At 44.9% G+C, this 23547-nt stretch overlaps 1 protein-coding gene across 47 annotated transcripts in view; it reads right to left on the bottom strand.

Annotated features, from left to right (window-relative positions):
* Positions 1-23547, bottom strand: part of nrxn1a (neurexin 1a) — a 2342145-nt gene that overhangs the window by 1125994 nt on the left and 1192604 nt on the right. For 37 of the 47 annotated variants that reach the window (XM_038810283.1, XM_038810313.1, XM_038810330.1 and 34 more), the window contains one exon: positions 22614-22640. The exons of the other annotated variants lie outside the window; for them this stretch is intronic. In XM_038810283.1, the coding sequence (XP_038666211.1) occupies positions 22614-22640 (27 nt within the window). The remainder of the gene's footprint in view (positions 1-22613; positions 22641-23547) is intronic. 47 annotated transcript variants of the gene reach the window in all.

Genomic DNA, 23547 nt, shown 5'->3' with positions numbered 1-23547 from the left:
TCATTGCCCGTATTAATACAGCCTAAGATACTATATATGAGATTCTCTGTTTCCGCCGGCAGCACAGCCATGCAGGTTTCCTGCATGGGGTCGCTTCAATGGCTGGGAGACCAGAGAATCCCACCCTTGTTCTCCCAACATGGCCGACCAACTTGAATGACTTATGTATATACACACCAATGTTTCTGCACCTCCTTTCGAGTTCCTCCCTTTATTTTATTCTGCCTCTCCATATTCTTCCTGTGAAAATGAATCACTGCACACTTGTTCAGTTCATTAGCACAGCTTCCCTGTTATGGAGAGTACACATTTAAAAGGAAGTTCTTCCTACATCACAGGATGATGTGCTATCGTCACTACGCAGCCCCAGAAGCTGATAGCAGCACGATGAGGAGGGCAGCAGCCGGGAATTGGCTCTACCCCAAAAGGACAATCACTTTAGTGAGGTGGGACTTCCATAATTACATGTTCCTACCTCCGCCTGAACCAGAATGGGCAGACTAAGATTCATGTGCTCAAAATTAAAGGCCAATTTCTGACTTTAAGTATCACAAGTAACTGTGGACAAAGTTCCTTTCTGTGAGTGTTAAAATGCAACGAAGTTATCCACAGGCATGAGATAAGGGGCACAATTTAATGGAAGCCAAGTATGGTAGCGAGCCGGAACTGCTTGGCCCGGCGTGGCTGTCGCCGTGATAAGCGTTAATTCGCCAACAAAGCGAGGCCCCGCGGGCTTCTCACCGCAAATCATGGTCCCGCCAGCTGATTCGCTGGGACAGCACTCGCCAGCCCTCCATTAACAAGGGAGAGCAGCACTTAAGCCAATCCTGCCCAGTCAACCCAGCCAGCCATGCCGTCGCGACGACCAGCCTCACAATTCTCCGATGTTGGCCTGCACAGACCACTGGAAGGAATAGGGGCCAGACAGGACACACGATTTTCCCCTGGAGGGTCAGCCACAAGGCAGCCAGTGCCGCTTGGGAGAAAGTGGCAGTAACTGACAGCTTGGGGAGCGTGACCAGGAGGACCTGCACCCAGTGCTGCAAAAAGGTCAACAAACTCCACCGGGCTGCTCGGGTGAGTTTGCATTGAAACCCCCCCCCACCGCCATTTAATTTCAATTTACTGCTGAATTTAGTTTCCTTGTTATATCCAAACATTGTGATCCCCACCCCAAGAACTACTATCTCCTCCACCAGCAGATCCATTACATCCTAAGGTACATTTCCCCTACCGTTAATCTATTCCCTGACTGCGGTCAGAGTGCCAAAGCCTATTCACTTGACATCCAACCAGCCTCCTAATTCGACTGGCTACAGCCAGGAAATTGAAATAAAAAGGAGTTAATCAGGTTTCCCTCTCCCTACTTATGAGCTATGAGATAATATTGGGGCCAGTGTGACTGCAAAAGGAGAGAACATTGCCACGGTAATTATTATTTCGTACACGATCAGAGCATTAAACTTGCAATTGACCGGTTTTTCCATTCATAAGAACTGCAGCTGTAGTGTGGGTTCCATGATGTAGTAGTTGGTCCATTGCATGATGACTGGGATGGCATTCGGTTTGAGCAACATCTTGTAACGATATGGGAGCGTGCCCATTCCATCAAACACGTTGTGGTATTGCGTGAGAATGTCGTCTATCTCAGCCTGGAGATTTACATTGGGTGAGGCAGTCGCCGGTGTCGAGGACATGGCATGGACGCGCTGGACCAGATTTAGGAGTTTGCATGCACGAGCACCGAGCAGGGATGCCTTGTCAGGCCGGACGATCTCGAATCGTAACGTCACTTTGATTGCCTTGTGAGATACACCTAGCTGACACAATCCACTGGCAGCTATGGCATTGCCATTGTAGTCAAGGAGCTGGCAGGCTGGTGGAAGAATGCTAGGTTGGTCTCGGATGCTGTCAAGGTCCAACTGTGATATGAGGTTTGCAGATGCGCCAGTGTCCAATTTAAATCGGATGCGAGACTGGTTAACTGTTACGACAGCACACCACTCGTCGTCAGGATCCACAGTGAGGATTGAAAGGCGGTTTTCAGGCACGGTGGAGGCCAGCTCATGCGTGGTGATTATGCACACCCGGTATGGAGACTCGAGGCATAGACCATAGATCATAGATCATAGAATTTACAGTGCAGAATGAGGCCATTCGGTCCATCGAGTCTGCACCGGCTCTTGTAAAGAGCACCCTACCCAAGGTCAACACCTCCATTCTATCCCAATAACCCAGTAACCCCACCCAACACTAAGGGCAATTTTGGACACTAAGGGCAATTTATCATGGCCAATCCACCTAACCTGCGCATCTTTGGACTGTGGGAGGAAACCGTAGCACCCGGAGGAAACCCACGCACACACGGGGAGGATGTGCAGACTCCGCACAGACAGTGACCCAAGCCGGAATCGAACCTAGGACCCTGGAGCTGTGAAGCCGTTGTGCTATCCACAATGCTACCGTGCTGCTGTCAGTATCGGGGTCTGTTGGGCTGTCGGGTTCCGAATCCTGCATGCCTTGTTGTATGCAGCGGATCGCTGGCTGTTGGTCGGTGGAGCGGACCTGCATAAGGCCGCGTAGTGCCCAGGCTTTCCACACTGCAGACATCGCCTTCCTCTGGTTGGACATTGCCGCTTTAAATGGGCGGAACCACAATTTGGACACATCATGACGCTGACATCAGCACGTTCCGTGCGCCATCGCGCATGCGCAGTGAGGTCGGCCGACATTCGCACATGCGCATCGGGGTCTTCGGCCTTGTCGTCCACATGTGTAGGGACCCGGGAAAAGCGCGCAAAATGGCCACTCTCCTCGATGCTCAGGCCTTACATTTTTGCGATGGTCTGCACCCTTTCTGCCTCGTGGGAGACTAGTTTTGCATTTTCTGCCGCCCTGATGTAGGAGTAATGATTCCTGGCATGCTCATGGACAACAGACGTTTCGATGGCGACGGAGAGGATCAACTGTTTGATTTTGAGGAGCTGCTCCTGCAGGGAGTCGGACTGGACCCCAAAAACGATCTGATCCCGGATCATAGAATCAGCCGTCGAGTCATAATTACATGACTGCGCTCGGATGCGGAGATGGGTCACGAAGGACTGAAAGGGTTCATCCTTACCCTGAAGCCTCTGTTGGAAGATGTACCATTCAAAACTCTCATTCACCTCAATGTCGCCGTGGCAATTTGTAGAAAAAGATAGTGCATGCAGAATGCTGTTAATATCAGAAAAGACACAAAATGGCTGTTAGCTATTTTGTGATATTAAAGACACAAAATGGCTGAACAAGCCACATTCCCTGTAAACTGTCTCATGAAACCAACCGTGGGTATATATAGGGATTATCCCAACAGCCGCTGATAACAATTTTACAGAACAAGACATGCAATGTATCAGTCATAAAGCTCAAGGTCTACAGCTGTAGACAGGACACATCAGTGTTAGTTTTGAATGACTTCTGTATGGAGTTAGGTGCGGGTAAGACAACACCCACTTTACCCATATATGTGATAACTGGGATGCTAGGGAAATTGATTGACTGCATGTAATAAGTGTGACTCGAATATAGTTGATTGATTGCATGTAAATGAGAATACAAGTAATTCCGCCCCTTGAATCTGTGTATTAACCTGTGTGAGCTTTAGTTCAAATGAGAAACGGTGCTGTCAAAGGCTGCGGAGTCTGAGACCTTCTCTCCCAGAATTCTGACATAATAAACTGCTTTTTAAAAAACTTATACTCAGGCCTTCGTGTGAATATTTTCACCTTTAACAGGTATAAGGCTTGAAGACACCAGAGTTGCATGTGTGCTCTACTCAAAGCAAAATTGAAACCAAGGTTCGATCACATGATATTTACATTCCAGTGATGTCATGCTGATATCCCTTAAAGGCATATTAAAATAGTCCAGTTCAAATCCACATGCAAGACCAGTTTCCAAATAAGAACGGAGGGAAAATGACTCTCAGGCATTTGAAGCAGCACTACGCAAACGAATGTACTCCCCTTTGTGCCCGATTTAACACCCAAAAGAAAGAGTCTTGTTTTGGGTGTGTATCGTGAGGCCTGCAGTGCCAAGAACCACCCGCTATCAAATGGAACTCTTGTTTTTTTTAGCCTTACGAGGAATGCCCTGCACTTACTCAGCTCGTCAGTGCAGGAAGAGATCAGAGTGCCATTTTTAAATACTGCCCCAATATCACAAATCCTCTGGGACACCTCCAGAAACCCACCCCCCCCAAATGCCCCAACCTACCTCCAAGGGGGTCCTCGAGCTCCCTTAATCCCATCTCTTAAGGACAGAGTACTCCTGGACCCGATCATGGGCTTGGGCAAACTGGCACCCGGGCACTGACTGCCTACACCCTGGCAGTGCCCCAGCCAGACTGGCAGTGCCCCCAGCACAACCTGACAGTGCGAATGGTACCTGTGTGGTACTGCCACGGGCTGTAACTTTACGGACGAGGCCCGCCCATTCATTCACTCCGCCGTTTTCCCCCTTACGGCTGAGGCTCACCAGGCCTTCAACTTATCAAGGCCGACATTGCCAAGGCCGCGATGCATGCGGTCGACGAGACGCTCCCCTTCCAAGTCGAGAGCGATGCATCAGACGTTGCTCTGGCCGCCACCCTCAACCAGGCAGGCAGGCCCGTTGCATTCTTTTCACGCACCCTCCATGCCTCTGAAATTCGGCACTCCTCCGTCGAGAAGGAGGCCCAAGCCATCGTAGAAGCTGTGCGGCATTGGAGCCATTACCTAGTCGGCAGGAGATTCACTCCCCTCACTGACCAACGGTCGGTTGCATTCATGTTCAGTAAAACACAACGGGGCGAGATCAAAAATGATAAAATCTTCAGGTGGAGGATCGAACACTCCACCTACGATTACGAGATTTTGTATCGCCCCGATAAGCTTATCAAGCCCCCCAATGCCCTATCCCGAGGTACAAGTGCCAGCGCACAAGTGTACCGACTCCGGGCCCTACACGATGCTCTCTGTCACCCAGGGGTCACCTAGTTCTTTCACTTCATAAAGGCCCCCAACCTACCCTACTCCATTGAGGTGGTCAGGGCTATCATCAGAGACTGCCAGGTCTGCGCGGAGTGCAAACCGCACTTCTACCGGCCAGACCGAGCACCTAGTGAAGGCCTCCCGCCCCTTTCAACGCCTCAGCGTGGATTTCAAAGGGCCCCTCCCCTCCACCGACTGAAACATGTACTTCCTTAACGTGGTTGACGAAAACTCCAGATTCCCCTTCGCCGTCCCATGCCTCGATATGACATCTGCCACAGTCATCAAAGCACTCAACACCATCTACGCCCTGTTCGGGTTCCCCGCTTACATCCACAGCGACCGGGGATCCTCCTTTATGAGTGATGAGCTGCGTCAGTACCTGCTCAGCAAGGGTACTGTCTCGAGCAGGACGACCAGCTACAACCCCAGGGGCAACGGGCAGGTGGAGAGGGAAAACGGGACGGTGTGGAAGGCCGTCCAGCTGGCCTTACGGTCCAAAATTCTCCCAGTCCGCTGGCAGGATGTCCTCCCCGACGCGCTTTACTCCATCTGATCGCTACTTTGCACTGCGACTAATGCAACCCCCCCATGAACGTCTCCTTGCCTTCCCCAGGTGGTTCACCTCCGGGGTTTCGCTCCCAACGTGGCTGGCATCTCCAGGACCTGATCTCCTCCGCAAGCACGTGCGGCTCCACAAGGCGGAGGGTACACCTACTCCATGCAAACCCGCAGTACGCCTCCGTGGCATACCCCGATGGCCGCCAAGACACAGTCTCCCTCAGGGACCTGGCACCAGCTGGTTTCCCCACCCCCCCCCATCTGCCCGGCGCCACCCTTCCTCCCCCCCAGCGCACCTCACCACAGCCCCCGCTCCAGGATGATCTGTCCTCCCCTTGGTCCCACCCGGGGATGATGATGGGGTCTACATGCTCCCGGAGTCACCGCGACTGAGCCGGCGCCTGGATCGCCACCGGAACTGCGGCGCTCACAACGGAGGACCAAGGCACCCGACCGGCTGAATTTGTGAACTTTCTCCAAAATGTACACTTTAAAATGCTCACATACTTGGAACTAGTTTTTCCACCACCCCCGCTGGACTCCTTTTTAACAGGGGGTGAATGTGGTAGTCACCACTATTTGTATATATCACATGCATGAGATGTAATACGGTAAGGCTCCTGTACTACAGGTACGGGGTAGATCCCTGCCTGCTGGCTCCACCCAGTAGGTGGAGTATAAATGTGTGGGCTCTCCGATCTGCAGCCATTTCGGCAGCAGTTGCAGGAGATGACACATCTCTGCATTTTGAAGAGTCCGATGCACCACTCAATGACAGCCCGGGTGGCCACATTGGTCTCGTTGTATCAGGTCTCCACATCAGTCACCTGCCTCCATACTGGCATCATTAGCCATGTCCTCAGCGGGTATCCTTTATGCCCCAAGAACCAACCGTATATCCTGAGGTGGTCCGCAAAGTGGCCGGGGATGTCAGCCTGGGTTGCCACATCAGCCTCATTGTATCAGATCTTCACATCAGTCACCAGCCTCCGTACTGGCATCATTATTCAGATCCTCAGCGGGTGTCCCTTGTCCCCCTAAGAGCCAACCAGCCGTACTGAGATGGTCCTCAAAGGTGCCGGGGATGTCCAACTGCCTCAGGATGTAGCTGTCGTTCACACTCCCTGGGAAGCATGCACACACGTGCATAATCTTCACGTGGTGGTCGCACACAAGCTGGACGTTCAGGGAGTGGAACCCTTCCTGTTAACACAGGGCCCGGTGGGCGAAAGGCGACATGCGTGCCATCCATTACTCTCTGGAACTGGGGCATCCCGGCGATGGCGGAGAATCCTGCTGCCTGGGCGTCCCATTGGGCCTAATCCATATCAAAGTTTATATAGGTTGCTGACAGGGCAAACAGGGCACCCGTGACCTCATGCATGTACTTGTAGGGTTTTGGCTTGTGAAATGCCACACAAGACCCCGCTCGAGCCCTGAATGATCCTGAGGCATAGGAGTGCGAGGCTGCGGTGACATGGATGGCCACCAAGAGCAGTTTTCCTCCTCCACATGGTGCTAAGTTTGCATGGACATGGCACAGGTGCCATGCCACCTCCTTTTTGAGGCGGAGCCTCCTGCAGTACACGCTGTCCATCGTCTGTTCAAAAGACCAGTGATGCCTGTACACCTTGGGCTGTCACAGGCCTCCCCTTCGAGGTCCATCCCTGGCCCGATTGGCAGCTGGGGCCTCAGGGTGTCTCATCTCTGTCGATGCTGCTGCCAGTGCCTTCTCCAGTGTCTGGCCGCCTCGCCTGCCAGCAGCACCGGGGCAGCTTCCTCGGGGTCCAAGATATCATCCATTCCGTGTCTTTTTTCTCGCTCTTGGGATGTGGACGTCGCTGGCTGGGCCAGCATTTGTTGCCCATCTCTAATTGCCCTTGAACTAAGTGGCTTCCTCAGGAATTTTAGAGGTGGGCATTTAAGAGTCAACCACATCGCTGTGTAGATCTGGAGTCACATGCAGGCCACACCAGGTAAGGCAGCAGATTTCCTTCCCTGAAGGGATGTGTTTTTACGACACTCGGCAATGGTTTCATGCTCACTGTACTTTTAATTCAAGATTTTTTATTCAATTCAAATTTCACCATAATGGTAGGATTTGAACTTGGGACCCCAGAGCATCACCCTGGGTCACTGGATTACTAGTCTAGCAACAATACCATGACACCACCGCCTCCCCAATAATATCTGTAATATCTGTAAAGATTAGGAGAGGGTGTAAGAATAACAACCCGGGGTGTCTTCCACCCCGGGGCTCTTCATCCCACCATTCCCCCCCTTCCCACTACCCACATCTCCTGCGCCATCAGACATATCCAACCCACCCACCCCTGCCCGTAATTGGAGCCCATTGTAACCGGACTATAGATCTTGTACCCCATGCTGCTGTTCTCAATCTCCTTCCAATCAATAACACAAGATGGTGAGAAACCATATTGTCGTGCTGAGGTTTGGTAACACAGAAGAGCTAGATTAAGGTTTTCATTCTTCTTCAGAAAAGCTCCATGTTGCCACATTCCGGCGCCTGTTCGGGGAGGCAGGTATGGGAATTGAACCCGCACTGTTAGCCTTGTTCTGCATACAAGCCAGCTGTTTAGCCCACTGTGCTAAACCAGCCCCTGGTGAACTTTTTATGTGAATGTGAATTCCTTTGCAAAGTTCAGGAATAACTTATTTGAAAATTCCAGCCCATTTTCTGGCACAATATCCACAATGCCTTGTGTTACATAAAATTGCACTCAGTTATTGAATGAATGCTGCCTTTCTGAAGCTCTGCAATATGTTTACTTCAAGCCAACGTAAGTAATAATCAACAAAAACAAGAACAGCAAGGATTTTTTTCCCCCATTAAAACCAAATCAATATATTCCCTGGCACTTCCCTCGTCTTGATGGAAAAGTAAGTTGACAGCGGTCATTTTGCACTTCGCTATTTACTGTGCACGTAAGACAATTAGAAATAATTTCTTCTATAGAGTATGTAATGTCTGGCCATCAGACTGATTGCTGGGCTCTCGCATGTTATTTTGCTATCCCTAAGTGACTTTGAAGTCTTTGAGCAATATCAAGCCAAGTGTTTTTGGTACGGCGATTCTCTCATTGAAGAGTAGTAAATCATCAGTGATTGTGGAGGTGGTTGCACAGTTCCAAGTACTACCATAGTGGGGGGAATAATCTGGCTATCCTACCAGGTAATATTCTCTTATCTGGAGACATTTGTCATCTTGTTGCTGTGCATGTTTTATTCCCTGCAACCTTTTTGCAGTAGGTGGCAAGTGTGTCTCATTAAGGATGTACATGCTTACATCTCCTCGATGAAATGTAAATCTTCGGTTCCTTTTGATGGCCTCCACAACAGTGTGTCTGATGTCATTTGGTACTTCCCTTGAACATACTCTGTTATAGAAGTTAAAAGTCATTCATTTGAATCTGACCTAGATTCTGAGCAGCACCTTCACAGTTTCGTTCATGTCCAGAAGAGTGACTAGTGGCTTATGGTCTGTTTCAATTTTGAACCATAATCCCATAACTTGTTGAGAATATTTAGCTTGTCCACATTATAGCCTTTTGGAATATGGTGCATCTATTTTCTGTTGGTACCTTCAGTCATAGTAAACTGGTCTATGCTTGCTATCTCTCTTGACTTGAAATAATGTTCCTCACAGAGCTTTTGTTGATCCATTTGCTGCTGTTATGGTTGGTAGTTCTGGTCATAATGTGCCAAAACTTCAGAGGAGATTCTTCTTCTATTAATAAGAATAATCACTTATTATCACAAGTAGGCTTCAATGATGTTACTGTGACAAGCCACTGGTTGCCACATTCAGGTGCCTGTTTGGGGAGGCCGGTACGGTATGGCAATAAGTATAATTTGATGTTGAGATGGTCATGCCAGGATATTATGCCAAGCATGGTAGAGGAGCTGTAGTTCCTCATTCTTATATAGGAGTCAGGCAAAGCATTGTTATATGTTTAGTGGTCTGTTCTGGGTGACCACAGTTGCACACAGGAGAGTTTTTAATTTCCAATTTGTGCAGCTCTCATGGCTTGCATGGATGAACTTTAAGGATGCCCATGAGCTTTGAGGGAAGTTGAAGTCTATAGTACTGGTGATAAACTCCCCAACTGATGTTTGCCAGTTTCTGGATCAAGTTGACCCTTGACTTCGTCTTGACCTTCTTCAAGTGGTCGTGGAAGATTAGCGTGCAGTCCATTACTCTAACTACGTCAGACTGGGGTTGTCATACAAAATTGTTGGAGAAAGTCACATTTAGGGTGTTTAGCATTCTTGTTATCAAGATGAAATATAGTGACTGTTATTTTATGGAGTTTGGTTTGAGCCTCCATTTCTGGAAGAACACTGAACAGGAACACCAACATGATGTCTAAGTGGACTCGATGTAGTTGAATATGACTGCATTGCCAGCAAGATCATCCAGATATGCAAGTCAGCATGACTTTATTGATGGCATATCATTCGTGTAGACGTTGAAAAGTGTTGGTGCCAGTATGGATCCTTGTGGCAGTCTGTTGTCGAGGGATCAAAGTGGGATTAAAAGTTGTTTAATCTTTTCAAAGCATTTTTCAGATCTACGTTCCAGTACCACTGTTGACCAAGTCTCAACAGCTGTCTCAAAGGCTCACTGACCTCTGTCAAACTTAATAGCAACATGTTTACTTGGTTGACTATCCTGCGGAATTAATGATTAAATATTCCTGGGTTGTGGAAGCTTGTTTTGTATGGATCAACCGTGATTCTGATGGCTTGCGCAATGTGACCTAGAAATCTGATCATAGGTTTGGTGAACTCACATTTTTCATTCAATGTTCAGTCTGCATCCTGTATAACTCTATGGTCTTGCTCTTCTCTTATGGAGCCATGTACATGTAGATAACACATATGGCATATTACTCCTTCCATGCCTTCTCAGGTTTGGGACATTGTTCTCTGGAAAAATTCAGAAATGGACATAATTCCAAATGTTAATTCAAGGAAGGATTAACAACTGAATATCAATCTGCATTGTTTGCCCACTGGCAACTGCCAACATCTGCTATTTGCATCCAGTTTGGTAAATACATACTCTTGGTAAGTTTGGTATGACTCTCATCCACGGAGGGATATATATTGGGAGAACTCATGTTCCACCCATTTGTTTGGTAGATTGTTACAGAGCTGTTTTGTTTTGGGACTGTGACCATTCCTGAACATCAATGTGCTGCATGGTGATTGTTGAGATAATTTCTTGCTTTTGCATCTTCTCATTTTCACCCTTGACCTAGTCCAAGTGAGGGATGTTCCTCTGTGTAAAGAGGCAAAATGGTTCAGCATCAGTCCGTAGGATGGTATGGTATTCAGTCTTTAATTTCCCTAGGCCTGTAAATAATTCCTGAATGTACTGCTGCAATGCTCATCAGCAATCTCATCATCAACTTTATAGATTAGCTTAAGTTTTAAGCAAGCCTTTCCGCTTGGCTGAGAGCATCCTCGACTTTGAATGAAAAGAGATTTGAAGATTTCCCTTTCTTCATACCTCAACTTTCCCATGAGTTGGTCTTTGAATTTCAATGTACTCCCATTAGAGCTCTGCAATTTGATAGATGAGGTTTGTAATGTAGCTCACTTGAGACACTTGACTTCCTCTGATAAAATAGGAACTCCTGCTATTGTGTCTAATGTTTAAATTCTGTAGGGTGTCCATCCACTTTGAATTTAATACTCTCATACTTGTTTTCAGTATTATTACCTCCCCAGGTAGGTTACGTCCTTTGTTTGTGGTTCATTCACTTCGTGTATGTTCCTCTGGTTTTAAACTTTCTTCCTCTTCTTACAGGTTGTCTGCGTTTTTGAGCCACGGAGTTTTGAAGTGACCTATTTCTTTTACAGCTGCGGCACCCTTCTCTTCAATTGTGCAGCTTGTTCTGCCATACCAATGACATTTCAAGATGGCAGTTGGCACATTTTTCCCCATTTTGACACACTTTCTTTCTTATAACCTAGTTGAGTAGGAAAGATGACTAACATTGTGCCACGAGGCATGATGGTAAAAGAGGACAATGGCTAATATTAAAGAGGCTAACAGAGAAAGCTTCAGCTTAAGCAGAATTTCATGGGAACAGATAGAATGACTGCTTGCAACTGAACATTTCACTGGAAACACCTTGTTTTGGAACATTGAGCACAAGACTCTCAAGGTCGACTGATGCCGACATACACAACAGGAAATCTTGTAAAAGTTATTGGCTTTGAAATTTCAAGGGCAAGAGCTCCATGATCAACATTTGCAGGATTAACATTTGCAAGACAGATCTGGGTTTGGAAGCTCACGGCACACACCCTCCAGAGCAAGCCTGGCTAGGTTCTCTCTAGCGGGTAGTATTTTTGTTCAAGTTGAGAGTCTTGAAAATTATGTAACTGTTTAAATAAGCACAGAGCTAAAATTGGAGTTAAATAATAAAAACTGTATTAAATCAAATTTGCAGTATCAACATTTGTTTGTGTCATCAGTTGCCGCCTGCAGAGGGCAGCACCAACCTACAAACTAAATGGTCCCAATCAATCTTCTCCCTGGGACCTCTACTTTTCGATGAACAAATGCCCTATTCATTTTTCATCGTGATTTGCACTGCGTTTGTTAATGTTAAATTATCTCTCATCTATAAGAGACCTGATAATGCTTCATCTAGGACACCGACAATGTGCCTGACAATGAGTTAACTTGTCCCTTAGGATTCCACATTTACAGTTACCTGCTAGCCCATGGAGAACATTAATGAATGAATCCATGCTTTTGCCTCATCTGATTTCTCTTGTTAAATTTAACTTTCAATCATTAGGTTCCGATGGATGCTAAAATACGAATTGAAAGCTTGTAGGAAAGTGGAGTCTCATCAAATCATTGCCTTGTAATCATGTCATCAGCAATAGATCTAGCTGCAGAATGTGATGTACTGACCTAGCCTTTTTAAATTCCTTTTTGTGTAAGCCAGAATAGGTTCTGTACCTTGTGAACCCCTTTCTTAAGTTGTTCCAGATTTGGATCCGTTTCAAGCAGTCAATGCTCAGAAATGGTTCTGGGAGTTGTACTGTGGATTCATGTTTCCACAGAGCTCTAGCACTGTTCCTACTTCTGTTCTGCAGCGTGCTGATTTCAGGCTTGTGCTCACGTCCATCTGGCCTCTGGGGCTGTGCCTCAGCTTGCATCTACTGTCTCCCAAGATTCTCTGACTCAATGGTGAGTGTCAAATTTATTCATTCTGTTCTTCTTTCAAGGACCTCTTGATTTGCGAAGCCTGTAGCTGTTTCTTAACTTTGCCACCACATTTTGATGCACAGTCGGAGTCCAGACAGGGTTCTTTGAAGCTTATCTGCTGTCTCAAAATAAGCTGATAAAGGCTATGGGGAGTTTTACGAGCCTGATCATCATGGACGCAAATACCATTATAGCGGCTAACTCTCGTGAGAGGACCATAACAGGATTTGTGCACGAGAGGTATTTGAATGAGACCTTCCCTACCCCCTGCCGGCAACATAATCAGGTCCATGCCCAAAGAGGGGGTGAATCTGATTACCATACATTTGCATGCACAAAATAAGCGGCATAATGCCGCATCTTCTGGGAATGTCAAATGTTCCCCGTCACTGGTGTGACATTACGGTAGCATGGTGGTTAGCATAAATGCTTCACAGCTCCAGGGTCCCAGGTTCGATTCCCGGCTGGGTCACTGTCTGTGCGGAGTCTGCACGTTCTCCCCGTGTGTGCGTGGGTTTCTTCCGGGTGCTCCGGTTTCCTCCCACAGTCCAAAGATGTGCGGGTTAGGTGGATTGGCCGGGCTAAATTGCCCTTAGTATCCTAAAAAATAAGGTTAATGGGGGTTGTTGGGTTACTGGTATAGGGTGGATATGTGGGCTTAGGTAGGGTGATCATTGCTCGGCACAACATCGAGGGCCGAAGGGCCTGTTCTGTGCTGTACTGTTCTATGTTTCTATGTTTCTATTACACCGGTGGGAATCACTAATGCTCTCCAGCAAGTCACAATGACCACGCCGGGGACCTGTAGGCCTATGAGGTACCTGGGTGGTCAGGGACATGGTACTGCCAGCTTGCCAGTGCCTTTAGAAAACTCCATGGGGACGGGAGAGTTTCCACTCTGTGGAGCTGCTGGCAATGGTTTGTGTGTGTGTGTGTGTGGGTGGGGGAGGGGGCACTGAGGCCCCCATGCCAGTGATGCTGGTCGGGGTCTTTTACTTCCACTTTACGACTGGGGTGCCCTTTGCTATACAGAGATGGGTTTGTCGGTTCTATGAGGCCACCCCGCCAGAATGACAGTGCAACATCATCCACCCCACCCTTTTTTTTTGACAGAGGGCACGATTCAATGGACTCAAGTTAAAGTCCGCTGAAAGGCGTGTTCAGCTGGGTGTTTCTCAGCGCATCCCACTATCCAATGACACCTTGCCATTTTTGTCGGACTTGCAGAGTTTCACCCCGCTGAAGCTGCATTTAGGATTAGGGTTATCAGGAAAGGCTCCTCGAAGATCAGGGCACCCTTTTTTCTGGCATCCCTATCTTGCCCCCACCCACTTTCAGGCCCCCTCTCTACTTTTCTGACCCCCCACTCCAACTTAGGAAGGTCCCCGGGAACACCCCTCTACTTGGCAAGCCCTGCCAGCCCGACCCCTGGCAGTGCCAACCTGGCACCCGGGCACCCTGGCAGTGCTGCACAGGCACCCTGAAAGTGTCAGAGAGATGCCACCAGTGTGCCCAAGTGGCAATGCTGGGATGCCTGGCTGGCAGTGTCGGGATGCCAGGCTGGCAGTTGCAGAGTGCCCAGGTGCCAGGGGAGTCCAGAAGTTCCACCCTGCCCTTTCCCTGGTCAGCCGAGGGTCTCCAATGACCTGGGAGAGCCTCCCGGGTTCTGTTACGCTTGGTCCACCTTCGCCCACATCTCCCAGGCACAGCCGGTGAGTCTCAGGCGGTGGGTGAATTCTGCGTCCAGGTATTTAAATAAGGTATTAGGTTCATTTATGTATTCATATTTGGACCTCGCACCGCGATCGCGTCAGGCAGAGTGAGTCGGGTGACTCATGATCAGACTGTGTCTGCCACGGAGGCTGTTGCAACCGAATGACTAGTTTTCAGTCAGAACCTGACACTTTGCCATTTTTGGAGAAAATTCTACGTAATAGCTTCTTAAAACGCTTCAACTTTATTTACAGCTATGTACATATTGGGAACTCTGCATGAAGTTTAAACTTTTGCTGTTTCCAAAACAGTCTCTCTGTCATGTGATTTTATGTTATCATTACATTAGCATCATGTGTTTCTGATGTGAACCTGTTACTCTAAAGATATAGAGGTTAATTGAGGGCAGCCCGGTAGCATAGTGGTTAGCACTATGGCTTCACAGCCCCAGGGTCCCAGGTTCGATTCTCGCCTTGGGTCATTGTCTGTGCGGAGTCTCCATGTTCTCCCCGTGTCTGCGTGGGTTTCCTCCGGGTGCTCCAGTTTCCTCCTACAGCCCAAAGATGTGCGGGTTAGGTGTATCGGCCGTGCTAAATTGCCCTTAGTGTCCAAAAAGGTTAGATGGGATTACTGGATTACAGGGATATGTTGGAAGTGTGGGTTTAAATGGGGTGCTCTTTCGAAGGGCCGGTGGAGATTCAATGGGCCGAATGGCCTCCTTCTGCACTGTAAATTCTATGATTGCATGAATTCTGAAATGGGATCCTCAGATGGTATATCATTGGGCATAAGTGGGCTGCAGCCGGGTGAAAAGCATACTTCATGCCCCAGAGGGAGAGGATGCAGATAATTGCTCCTACTGTGATCAGGATATAGGAGCCTCTAGCTTCTGTCGCACCATAGCTAACAATGCCATAGATCCATATTTCAACATCTTTGGATTTAAATAACTTTATTAATTGAACATTTGTTTTGTACCTGCATTTCTGGGTATCTTGCTGGTGATCCTGTTGCAGTTCCTTGTGTGATTTTCAAATGTTTTCAAATGTCATTCTTTCCTTTGCAACAAGAATTATTAGTGACAAAAATATTGCTCCTCAATCTCAGACACTGATTTGCTAGTGTGTCCTCTTCTGCATTTCAATTTTTCAATCCTCGTGCTGTATACATTGGACTATGCATGTACATCACATTACTGTGGGTTTTCTTTACGTGGTAAACTGGGACAGTGTTTCGGCGAATCAAGGTGAAAGTTTACCTATGTGGACCTATATCATGTGCACCTTGGTGTGGTCCTCACTTTGATCTTTCAGTCTAATCTATGAACATTTGAATTTTGAGTTTTTTCAGTCCATGTAATCATCTGACAAAATGCTTGAAAGGTTGTGGAAAGTCCATTTTACAGGAAAGACACAAGGAGCTAATATACATTAGTGTTGGAATTTAAGATTATTTTCATCAATATTTGCCAAGTATCTTGAAATTTTGAGTCGGTCTCATAGAATTCCTACTTCAGTACAGAAGGAGGCCATTTGGCCCATCGAGTCTGCACCGACTCTCTGAAAGAGAACATTACTAGGCCCACTCCTCCGCCCTGTCCCACCTAATCTGCACAAATTTGGACACAAAGGGGCAGTTTTTGCATGGCAATCCACCTAACCTGCACATCTTTGGACAGTGGGAGGAAACCAAAGCACTGACAGAAAACCCACACAGACTCGCGGAGAAAGGTCAAACTCCACAAAGACAGTCACCAAAGGTCGGAATTGAACCCGGGCTCCTGGCGCTATAAGACAGCAGTGCTAACTACTGTGCCATTGTGCTGACCTAACAGTAATTTATGAAAGTAATTTACATTAAAACCCAGATAAAGTCAGTACTTTTCCCCTATTTTACCAATTCCCCCATCTCTTTCCCCTTCCATCTCCTCTTCGCACAGAGGTTTGACTTTTTACCAGAGCAATGGCTCTGATGGCATCAGTTGAGCTCCTGTCTCTCACTCAAATTACGATTACTAATGTGATTCTTGGCAATGGATATCAGTCACCTATTTGACTACGGTGTAAACCTAATGAAGCTAATACTGTCTTTGAGCCACAAATTGAGGTTTCGTGCAGGGATTGCTAGATAAAGATCAGGAGTTGTTGACTGCTTTCCCCCTCCTTGGGCTTAATTTTACAGGGGGAGAGGCCAGAAGTCAACATGACTGGAACAAGCCTGCCTCATGGTCAAAAATCACTGTGGCAGGCCAAATTGATTGAATGTGGGGCTTCCCTGACTTTGGGAGTTACCAGCCAATCCGATTGGCCAGCAGCTTCAGCAGTCCCAGCAGCATGACGGCTCAGTAGTGGACGCTGCCGGCACTGCTGGAAGGAAAGTGTCGGCTGCCCCAGAATGTAAGGAGGTGGGGACGGGACAGGGGTGTAAGGGGGCCAGAAGACTTGGAAGAAAGGAGGCTGGTGATGTTCCCATAATCAGACGGCTTTCCCCCTTCCTGCCTTGTCCTCCATGCCATAGGTTGGCTTGGCAGAATGCTATTCAGGCTTGCTAGCAAGCCTAATTGACCATAACTTATTAATTTATGCTGGACATGCTGACAATTTTGGCGCCTGCTGAATAAGCACATCATGGGGGTCAACTCGGGAGTAAGCAGGACAATGGTGGGTTAGCCACCAAACCTATTTTACGTGCTATCCCCAGCAAAAACTGTCATAATATTCATTCATGTATATAATGAGATGCAGACAGGCAGTGATTGACACACAAGATGACCAAAGAACACACAACACAGAACAGCCAATCACCAGACAGGACACCATCACTATAAATCCCTCTCTCAGGACCCAGCTAATGAGACAGTCAGAGTGCGCAAGTTAGTGAGCACTATTACCATGCGGTAGCTAGTAAGTCTGGTCAAGCCAGTAAGAGGTCATCAGTTGGATTAGGAGAGTGTCAACCCACAGCTGAACATGTACAGCAGTCCATAGTTAAATAAAATAGTGTTGGATCATCTCCTGTGTCAGACGTTTGTTTCTAGCTTCCCTGCATCCAGTTGCAGTCAACGTCGAACCAACCTGCCTAACACATCAAAACCATATCTGGCAGGGCAAATTAAAACCCAGTCCCTTATACTGTTGCTGCTGAGGCCTGTTGTTGCATCTGTGTCACCATCCACACTGAGGTCAGCTGTATGGATTGAGAATTGAATCTGTGGTCAACCCAGTCTGTCTGACTTATTCACTAAATTTTACTCTTGGTTAATAATTTGAAGGATAAAATCACCCAGCATTGCAGAATTCACCCAAAATCTGTGATACAAATCAAGCAGGTTCTATTATCTTGTCATCCACTCTACTAGATTGCTTTGTCAACAAAGGTGAATAAATCTCCCGATGAACTGCAGCAGGTTCTACTATCTGGTCATCGACTCTACTAGATTACTTTGGCAACAAAGGTGAATAAATCTCCCATGAACTGCAACACTAGAAGAGTTTTTTTATTGCCAAGTTTGTTTACATCATAGCAAATATAGGACTAATCTTCTTGGATTTTGATCTGTGACAATTAAAAAATTAAAAATCAAGATAAATAACATCTGACCAGAGAATCGACTTTGTCTTGTCAAATAAGGAAACTTATTTGTCTAGGATACAGAATACCAAGTCTCAGCACTCCCAGGTGAAGTTAATATGGATTTCACATGGTAAAAAACTTACTATGCTCGAAGAAACAATCTGTTCTAACATCCAGTATCAGAAGTGTGTTATTTATAATGCTAGTGCAAATTTTTAAATGCCCACATCAATTATTCTTCAGGCTTCCAAAGTATATTTCACGATTGTTCCAATTTAATTTAGAAGTACACCTTACTGTGAATCATAAGCAAAGTTTTAAATCTGATCACCCCATGGTGCATCATAGTGTGCACACTAAAGGGTGATACAATTTTTTGGAATTTGCTAAGATTTCAGTGGCACAACTAAATGATAAAGATGATTTATAAAAACGATATTTTGCTCCATCATTTCAGTTTCTAGAAAGAAATTCTAGTTAGAAATAAAAGAATGTACTTTGCATAAATATTATTCTGAAATGCTGAGACTATTCTTATATAAGCAGTATGGTAGTAATTTTCTGGATGACAGGATCTCAAAATCAGCAACCCGGTCCTTGATCAATTAATCTCTTTTAGTGGTCCTGATTGAGAAGTGAATGCTTGCCAGAACTTCAAAAATCCTTGAAGTTCAAATCATGCCATGGGATCCATAACATCTGTTGGGATAGGCAGTAGCACTCAGTTCAACATTTCATCCCACGCCGTGCCCAGAAGCTTATGATGCAACCTTGTGGCATATATCAATTATGTAGATATCTTTAATATGAAGAAATATGTCATATTGCACCTGCAGAGAGGTTTCAAATGTTGGGAAACACTTGAGAAATAGAGGGGTAGGACTTGGCTGTGCACCATCTTTCTTGCTAGTTGTTCCCAATTTGTCTCATGCCATGGAGAATACATACGATCAGAGAACGGGCAAGATGTGTCTTTAATATTCATGTCTAGTTTATCCAAGTAATATCTCTCCTTGGGTGATGAAGCTTATTGTCCAAAATAAACTGACTGTCTTCTTATTTGTGACTGGATGTGATTTTCTTTGAACAATTAGTTTCCTGATCATAGAATTTACAGTGCAGAAGGAGGCCATTCAGCCCGTCGAGTCTGCATCAGCACTTGGAAAGAGCACACACAGCCACTCCATCCCCGTAACCCAGAAACTCCACCTTTTTGGACTCTAAGGGCAATTTAGCATGGCCAATCCACATAACGTGCACATCTTTGGACTTTGGAAGGAAACCAGAGCACCCGGAGGAATCCCATGCAGACACGGGGAGAACGCGCAGATTCCGCACAGACAGTGACCCAAGGCGGGAATTGAACCTGGGACCCTGGAGCTGTGAAGCAACAGTGCTAACCACTGTGCTACCATGCCACCCTAAACAGAGGTTAAGGTTTTTGGATCATAACCCGTCATCTGAACTGGAACATGTTTGCTAAGCAAAGTCACCATAGTTCCAGATAGCCATAGGTACTTCCCCGTTTGTGGGGGAGAACTGACTTGTGGTGATTTAAATGGAGAGTCACTGCAGGTGAGGGGCAAGGCTGAGAAGGTAGGGCCTTTATGAATAACCTCAGCCAGTATGGGAATTGAACCCACCCTGTTGGCCTTGCTCTGTGTCACAAAGCAGCCATCCAGTCAACAGAGCTAAACAAGCCCTCTGATGTTTTCTTATAGATCAGACACCACCATAAAAATTAAAACTGCAGCCAAAGCTTTAATAACTGAAAGCAGTTCATTGGTGTGATTTGTTTGCAACCTATAACAATCTGTGTTTCACGTCTGCAGGGTTTCAGTTTTGGACTTGATTTACGACCATGAGCCACATGAGAAATATTTCAGACAAAGAAGGGAATTTTCTTTACTTCTTATACAGAAAATATTAAGATCAGAGGAATGAGCTGTGGAGGCTGATTTCTGATTCTGTCAAGCCTAACATAAGCTCCAATTTAATTGGGAGCCCATTAACGTTGCTGCCAAATAAACCAGTTAAGTAATGTCATTGAAAAGGACCTGGCAGCATGAAGTAGGTAGCTTCCCATAATTAGACTTTCCCCTATTATACACAAGTTACGAATAAATCCAAAATAAGTCCAAAGATGTGCAGGTTAGGTGGATTGGCCATGGTAAATTGCCCTCAGTGTCCAAGATTGCCCTTAGTGCTGGGTGGGGTAACTGGGTTATTGGGATAGGGTGGAAGTGTGGGCTTGGGTAGGGTGCTCTTTCCAAGTGCCGGTGCGAACTCGATGGACTGAATGGCCTCCTTCTGCACTATAAATTCTATGAAATCATGGTACAAAGAGGAATGATTGTCACTATGACCAGAGTACAGAGAGAGTACTGAAGCTACTCTCTATAACAACCTGCATACTACTACCTAATTCACACAAGAAACCATTCCCGAGACTTCACTTACCTGAACCTATGCTGTTTGGAGTGTTGATTTGTGCTTCTGAAAATGAATCTTTGACTACTGCAGCTAGTTCCATATTTTTAGTTGAAGCTGCAATAGTGAATGAACACAAGGGTCGACATCTGTATCAAGTTACTTCCTGATTTCTGACCTTCCTTCCCCTTGTAAACTGTATTTGAGAATTGTCAGCATAAAGAGTTTGAGCTAGATCATTTAAAATTAGATCGAAGTGGTATATGCATACACCTATGCAAGATCCAAACAAACTCTTGGTCATGAAAGAATGCATGTGTCCCTGAGGCACATCTGAGTCAGAATGAGGAAAAATACCAGGAGTAAAATTACACTTGTTTCCCTTTGGAGAAAGGGGTGCAAAAGTAAGCGTTTAGAGACATAAAAAGAAAACGCATCGACAGAAAAGTAATTGCTTAAGTAGGAAAACATATTATAGACTCCCACAAATCAACCCAGTGTCTTCACATGAGATAAACAGTGACATCAGTTGTTATAACTGTTATCTCAGTTATCCAAATTTGATGATGTAATCTGCATTTTCTGTCTTCCAGGTGCTAATTATATCCCAAATGGTTAGAAATGCCTGTGAATTAGCGAATAAAAAGGATTGGTCTCCTCTTGGGAATGTGCCATGCAAAGCACTGTAGTAGGTTTTTAATTGCCAATGTACATGACATGATCAGTATACTATTAAGTTATCACCTTATTTGTGAAATTTGTGTAAAGAATTGTCAAATAAAATGACTAACATTGTACATCCTACTAAATTTAAAAGTACCTTCATTACACCATATTGTTAGATATAATAATGAAAGAACACAGAACCAACAAACAATGTGGTTCAAATTTATGGACCGTCCTGTGCAGCAAATGTATCTGAAAAATCCATGAATCACGAAAACTCGAGAAATTAAGGCTGCACCTAAACTATTTTTGATAGATTACATTTGGGATACATGTGCACTTCCTTATTACCATTTTCAATGAGAGTGATTAGTCAAACAAAAGTTTACCTTCAGTTACTTTCTGCACCTGAATAAAATAGGGTGGATGCAAGCACTCAGACATTTTTCCAAGAGAATTGATTGAAGACAGTACAAATGTGTTAGTATTTAATCAGGAACTAAATATTGAAAAGCTATCTTGTTTTTTATTGAGAATTGTTAAATAAAGTTTTTCATGTATTTACACATTGGCAAAGTGGCAAAACGTTTGTGGAACTGGGAAATTATGCTAACACGTATACCACTAATATTACTTTATTAGTATGTTAATACAAGTTATTTGGGAGCATCTGCCAAACTGCTGTTATATTAGTCATGTCATTAAGTGAGTTGATAAAAGTCTAAGGGTTCTTTCAGCATTTTAATTTGACACTGGACTATTCTACAGGTGTAATTATTAGAAGAAAAGTCACAATCCTTTCCTTTTCTACATTGAAAAATCTTCAAATGTCATGCAAAGACATATATTTTTCCATGCATTATCTGAAGCATATTTAAAGTGAAGTCATGCATATTATGTGTTAAACTAATGTATTTGTGATTTCATCCCACCACAGATGTGCAGTAAACAGGGTGTAAAAAAATATTTATCCAATTTGAGTCTTGGGAGTATGGATATCTACACAAGACCCATCACACTCAATAGACTAGACTGTAAAATTACATTTACCTTTCCCAAATACATTGTGTTCTTACTTTACCACATAGTTCTTAAACAATAAAGACTTAATGAAAAGCATGCCTTTATCTCCTCAATTCCAGTCATATTACTGAATAAATCTAAGCCTGTGTGCTGAACGATTTCAAAAGCTACTTAAGAGAACGTTTTTGTTGAAAAAAATGGATTAAAAAACATTTTTTAACACCCCGACAAGTGTCTTGTATTTTCTATTGCGAAACAAAACAGTACATTTCAATGTCTTAAAATATATTTGTGAGTCTATAATACTAGATAATTCTACTTTTGTAAATTGTTTTAAAAGTAGAAGAGAAAGAGTGAAAAAGCTTTGAACAGCAACTTACTGTTATTACAGTTAATCCTGATACAGTCTAGATAGGGAAGAATAGATGAAAAATGAAATTATATCCTTCAAGGTAACAGCTGCAGACATCCACAAATAATACATTCCACCCTTCCGGGGACAGACACACGCAAATGTGGCCATTTTACTCTTGACTTTCCTATGTCCTGTTAACAAATCTTAATAACAGAGTGGCTTTTGCACCATAAAATCTATTATTTGGCCTACTATATGTCTTGAATTAAAATAGAACATAAGATGGCCACCTGCAAACATCAGCTACATGATCCCCAAACCTAGATAAAAAATAATATTTTTCTCATGTCAAAGATATTTGACCTGGGCAAGCCACATGCCTTTCCTCATGTGTGAAAGAACACAGCTGACCACTTTGAAAATAAGCAGTGCTCCATCATACTGGGGTACAAGTTGTAATTTGGCTAGATCACCTATCTTTGACCGCTGCTGGATTCTTCAAAGGTTTAAAACAAACATTAACTTGCTTGCGTAAGATAATTAAAAAACAAAACCTGAAATGTATCAGTGATTTAGGAACGTAATTTAAATATGGAAGAAGTGCACAATCAGATATTTGTGTGAAGGCACAATTCAACTAAAGCAAATAATTTTTACAGTTGTGGAAAAGATCTCTGAAACAGGACTTTTAAATTATTTGAATACATCCACATCTTAAAAATACTGGCAAAAATTATTTTTTGCTGCAGTTCAACAATTTAATCATACACTTTCCGTTTGCATTCAAAGAAAAGCAAGAAAAACTGAAAATTTGACATTAACTACGGAGATAAAAATAATACATTTAAAGAGAGTTGTAAATTTGACAGCAAAACATTGTGACAGGTGTATGCTATTTGATCAAGATAATCTCAAAACACCCTTGAAGAATTTCATTCATATAAATTCCAGGTTAATTT

Source organism: Scyliorhinus canicula, chromosome 1 (assembly GCF_902713615.1).
Source record: "Scyliorhinus canicula chromosome 1, sScyCan1.1, whole genome shotgun sequence".
NCBI lineage: Eukaryota > Metazoa > Chordata > Chondrichthyes > Carcharhiniformes > Scyliorhinidae > Scyliorhinus > Scyliorhinus canicula.
The sequence above is the reverse complement of the archived record's forward strand: the minus strand, read 5'-3'. Positions and strand labels throughout refer to the sequence as shown.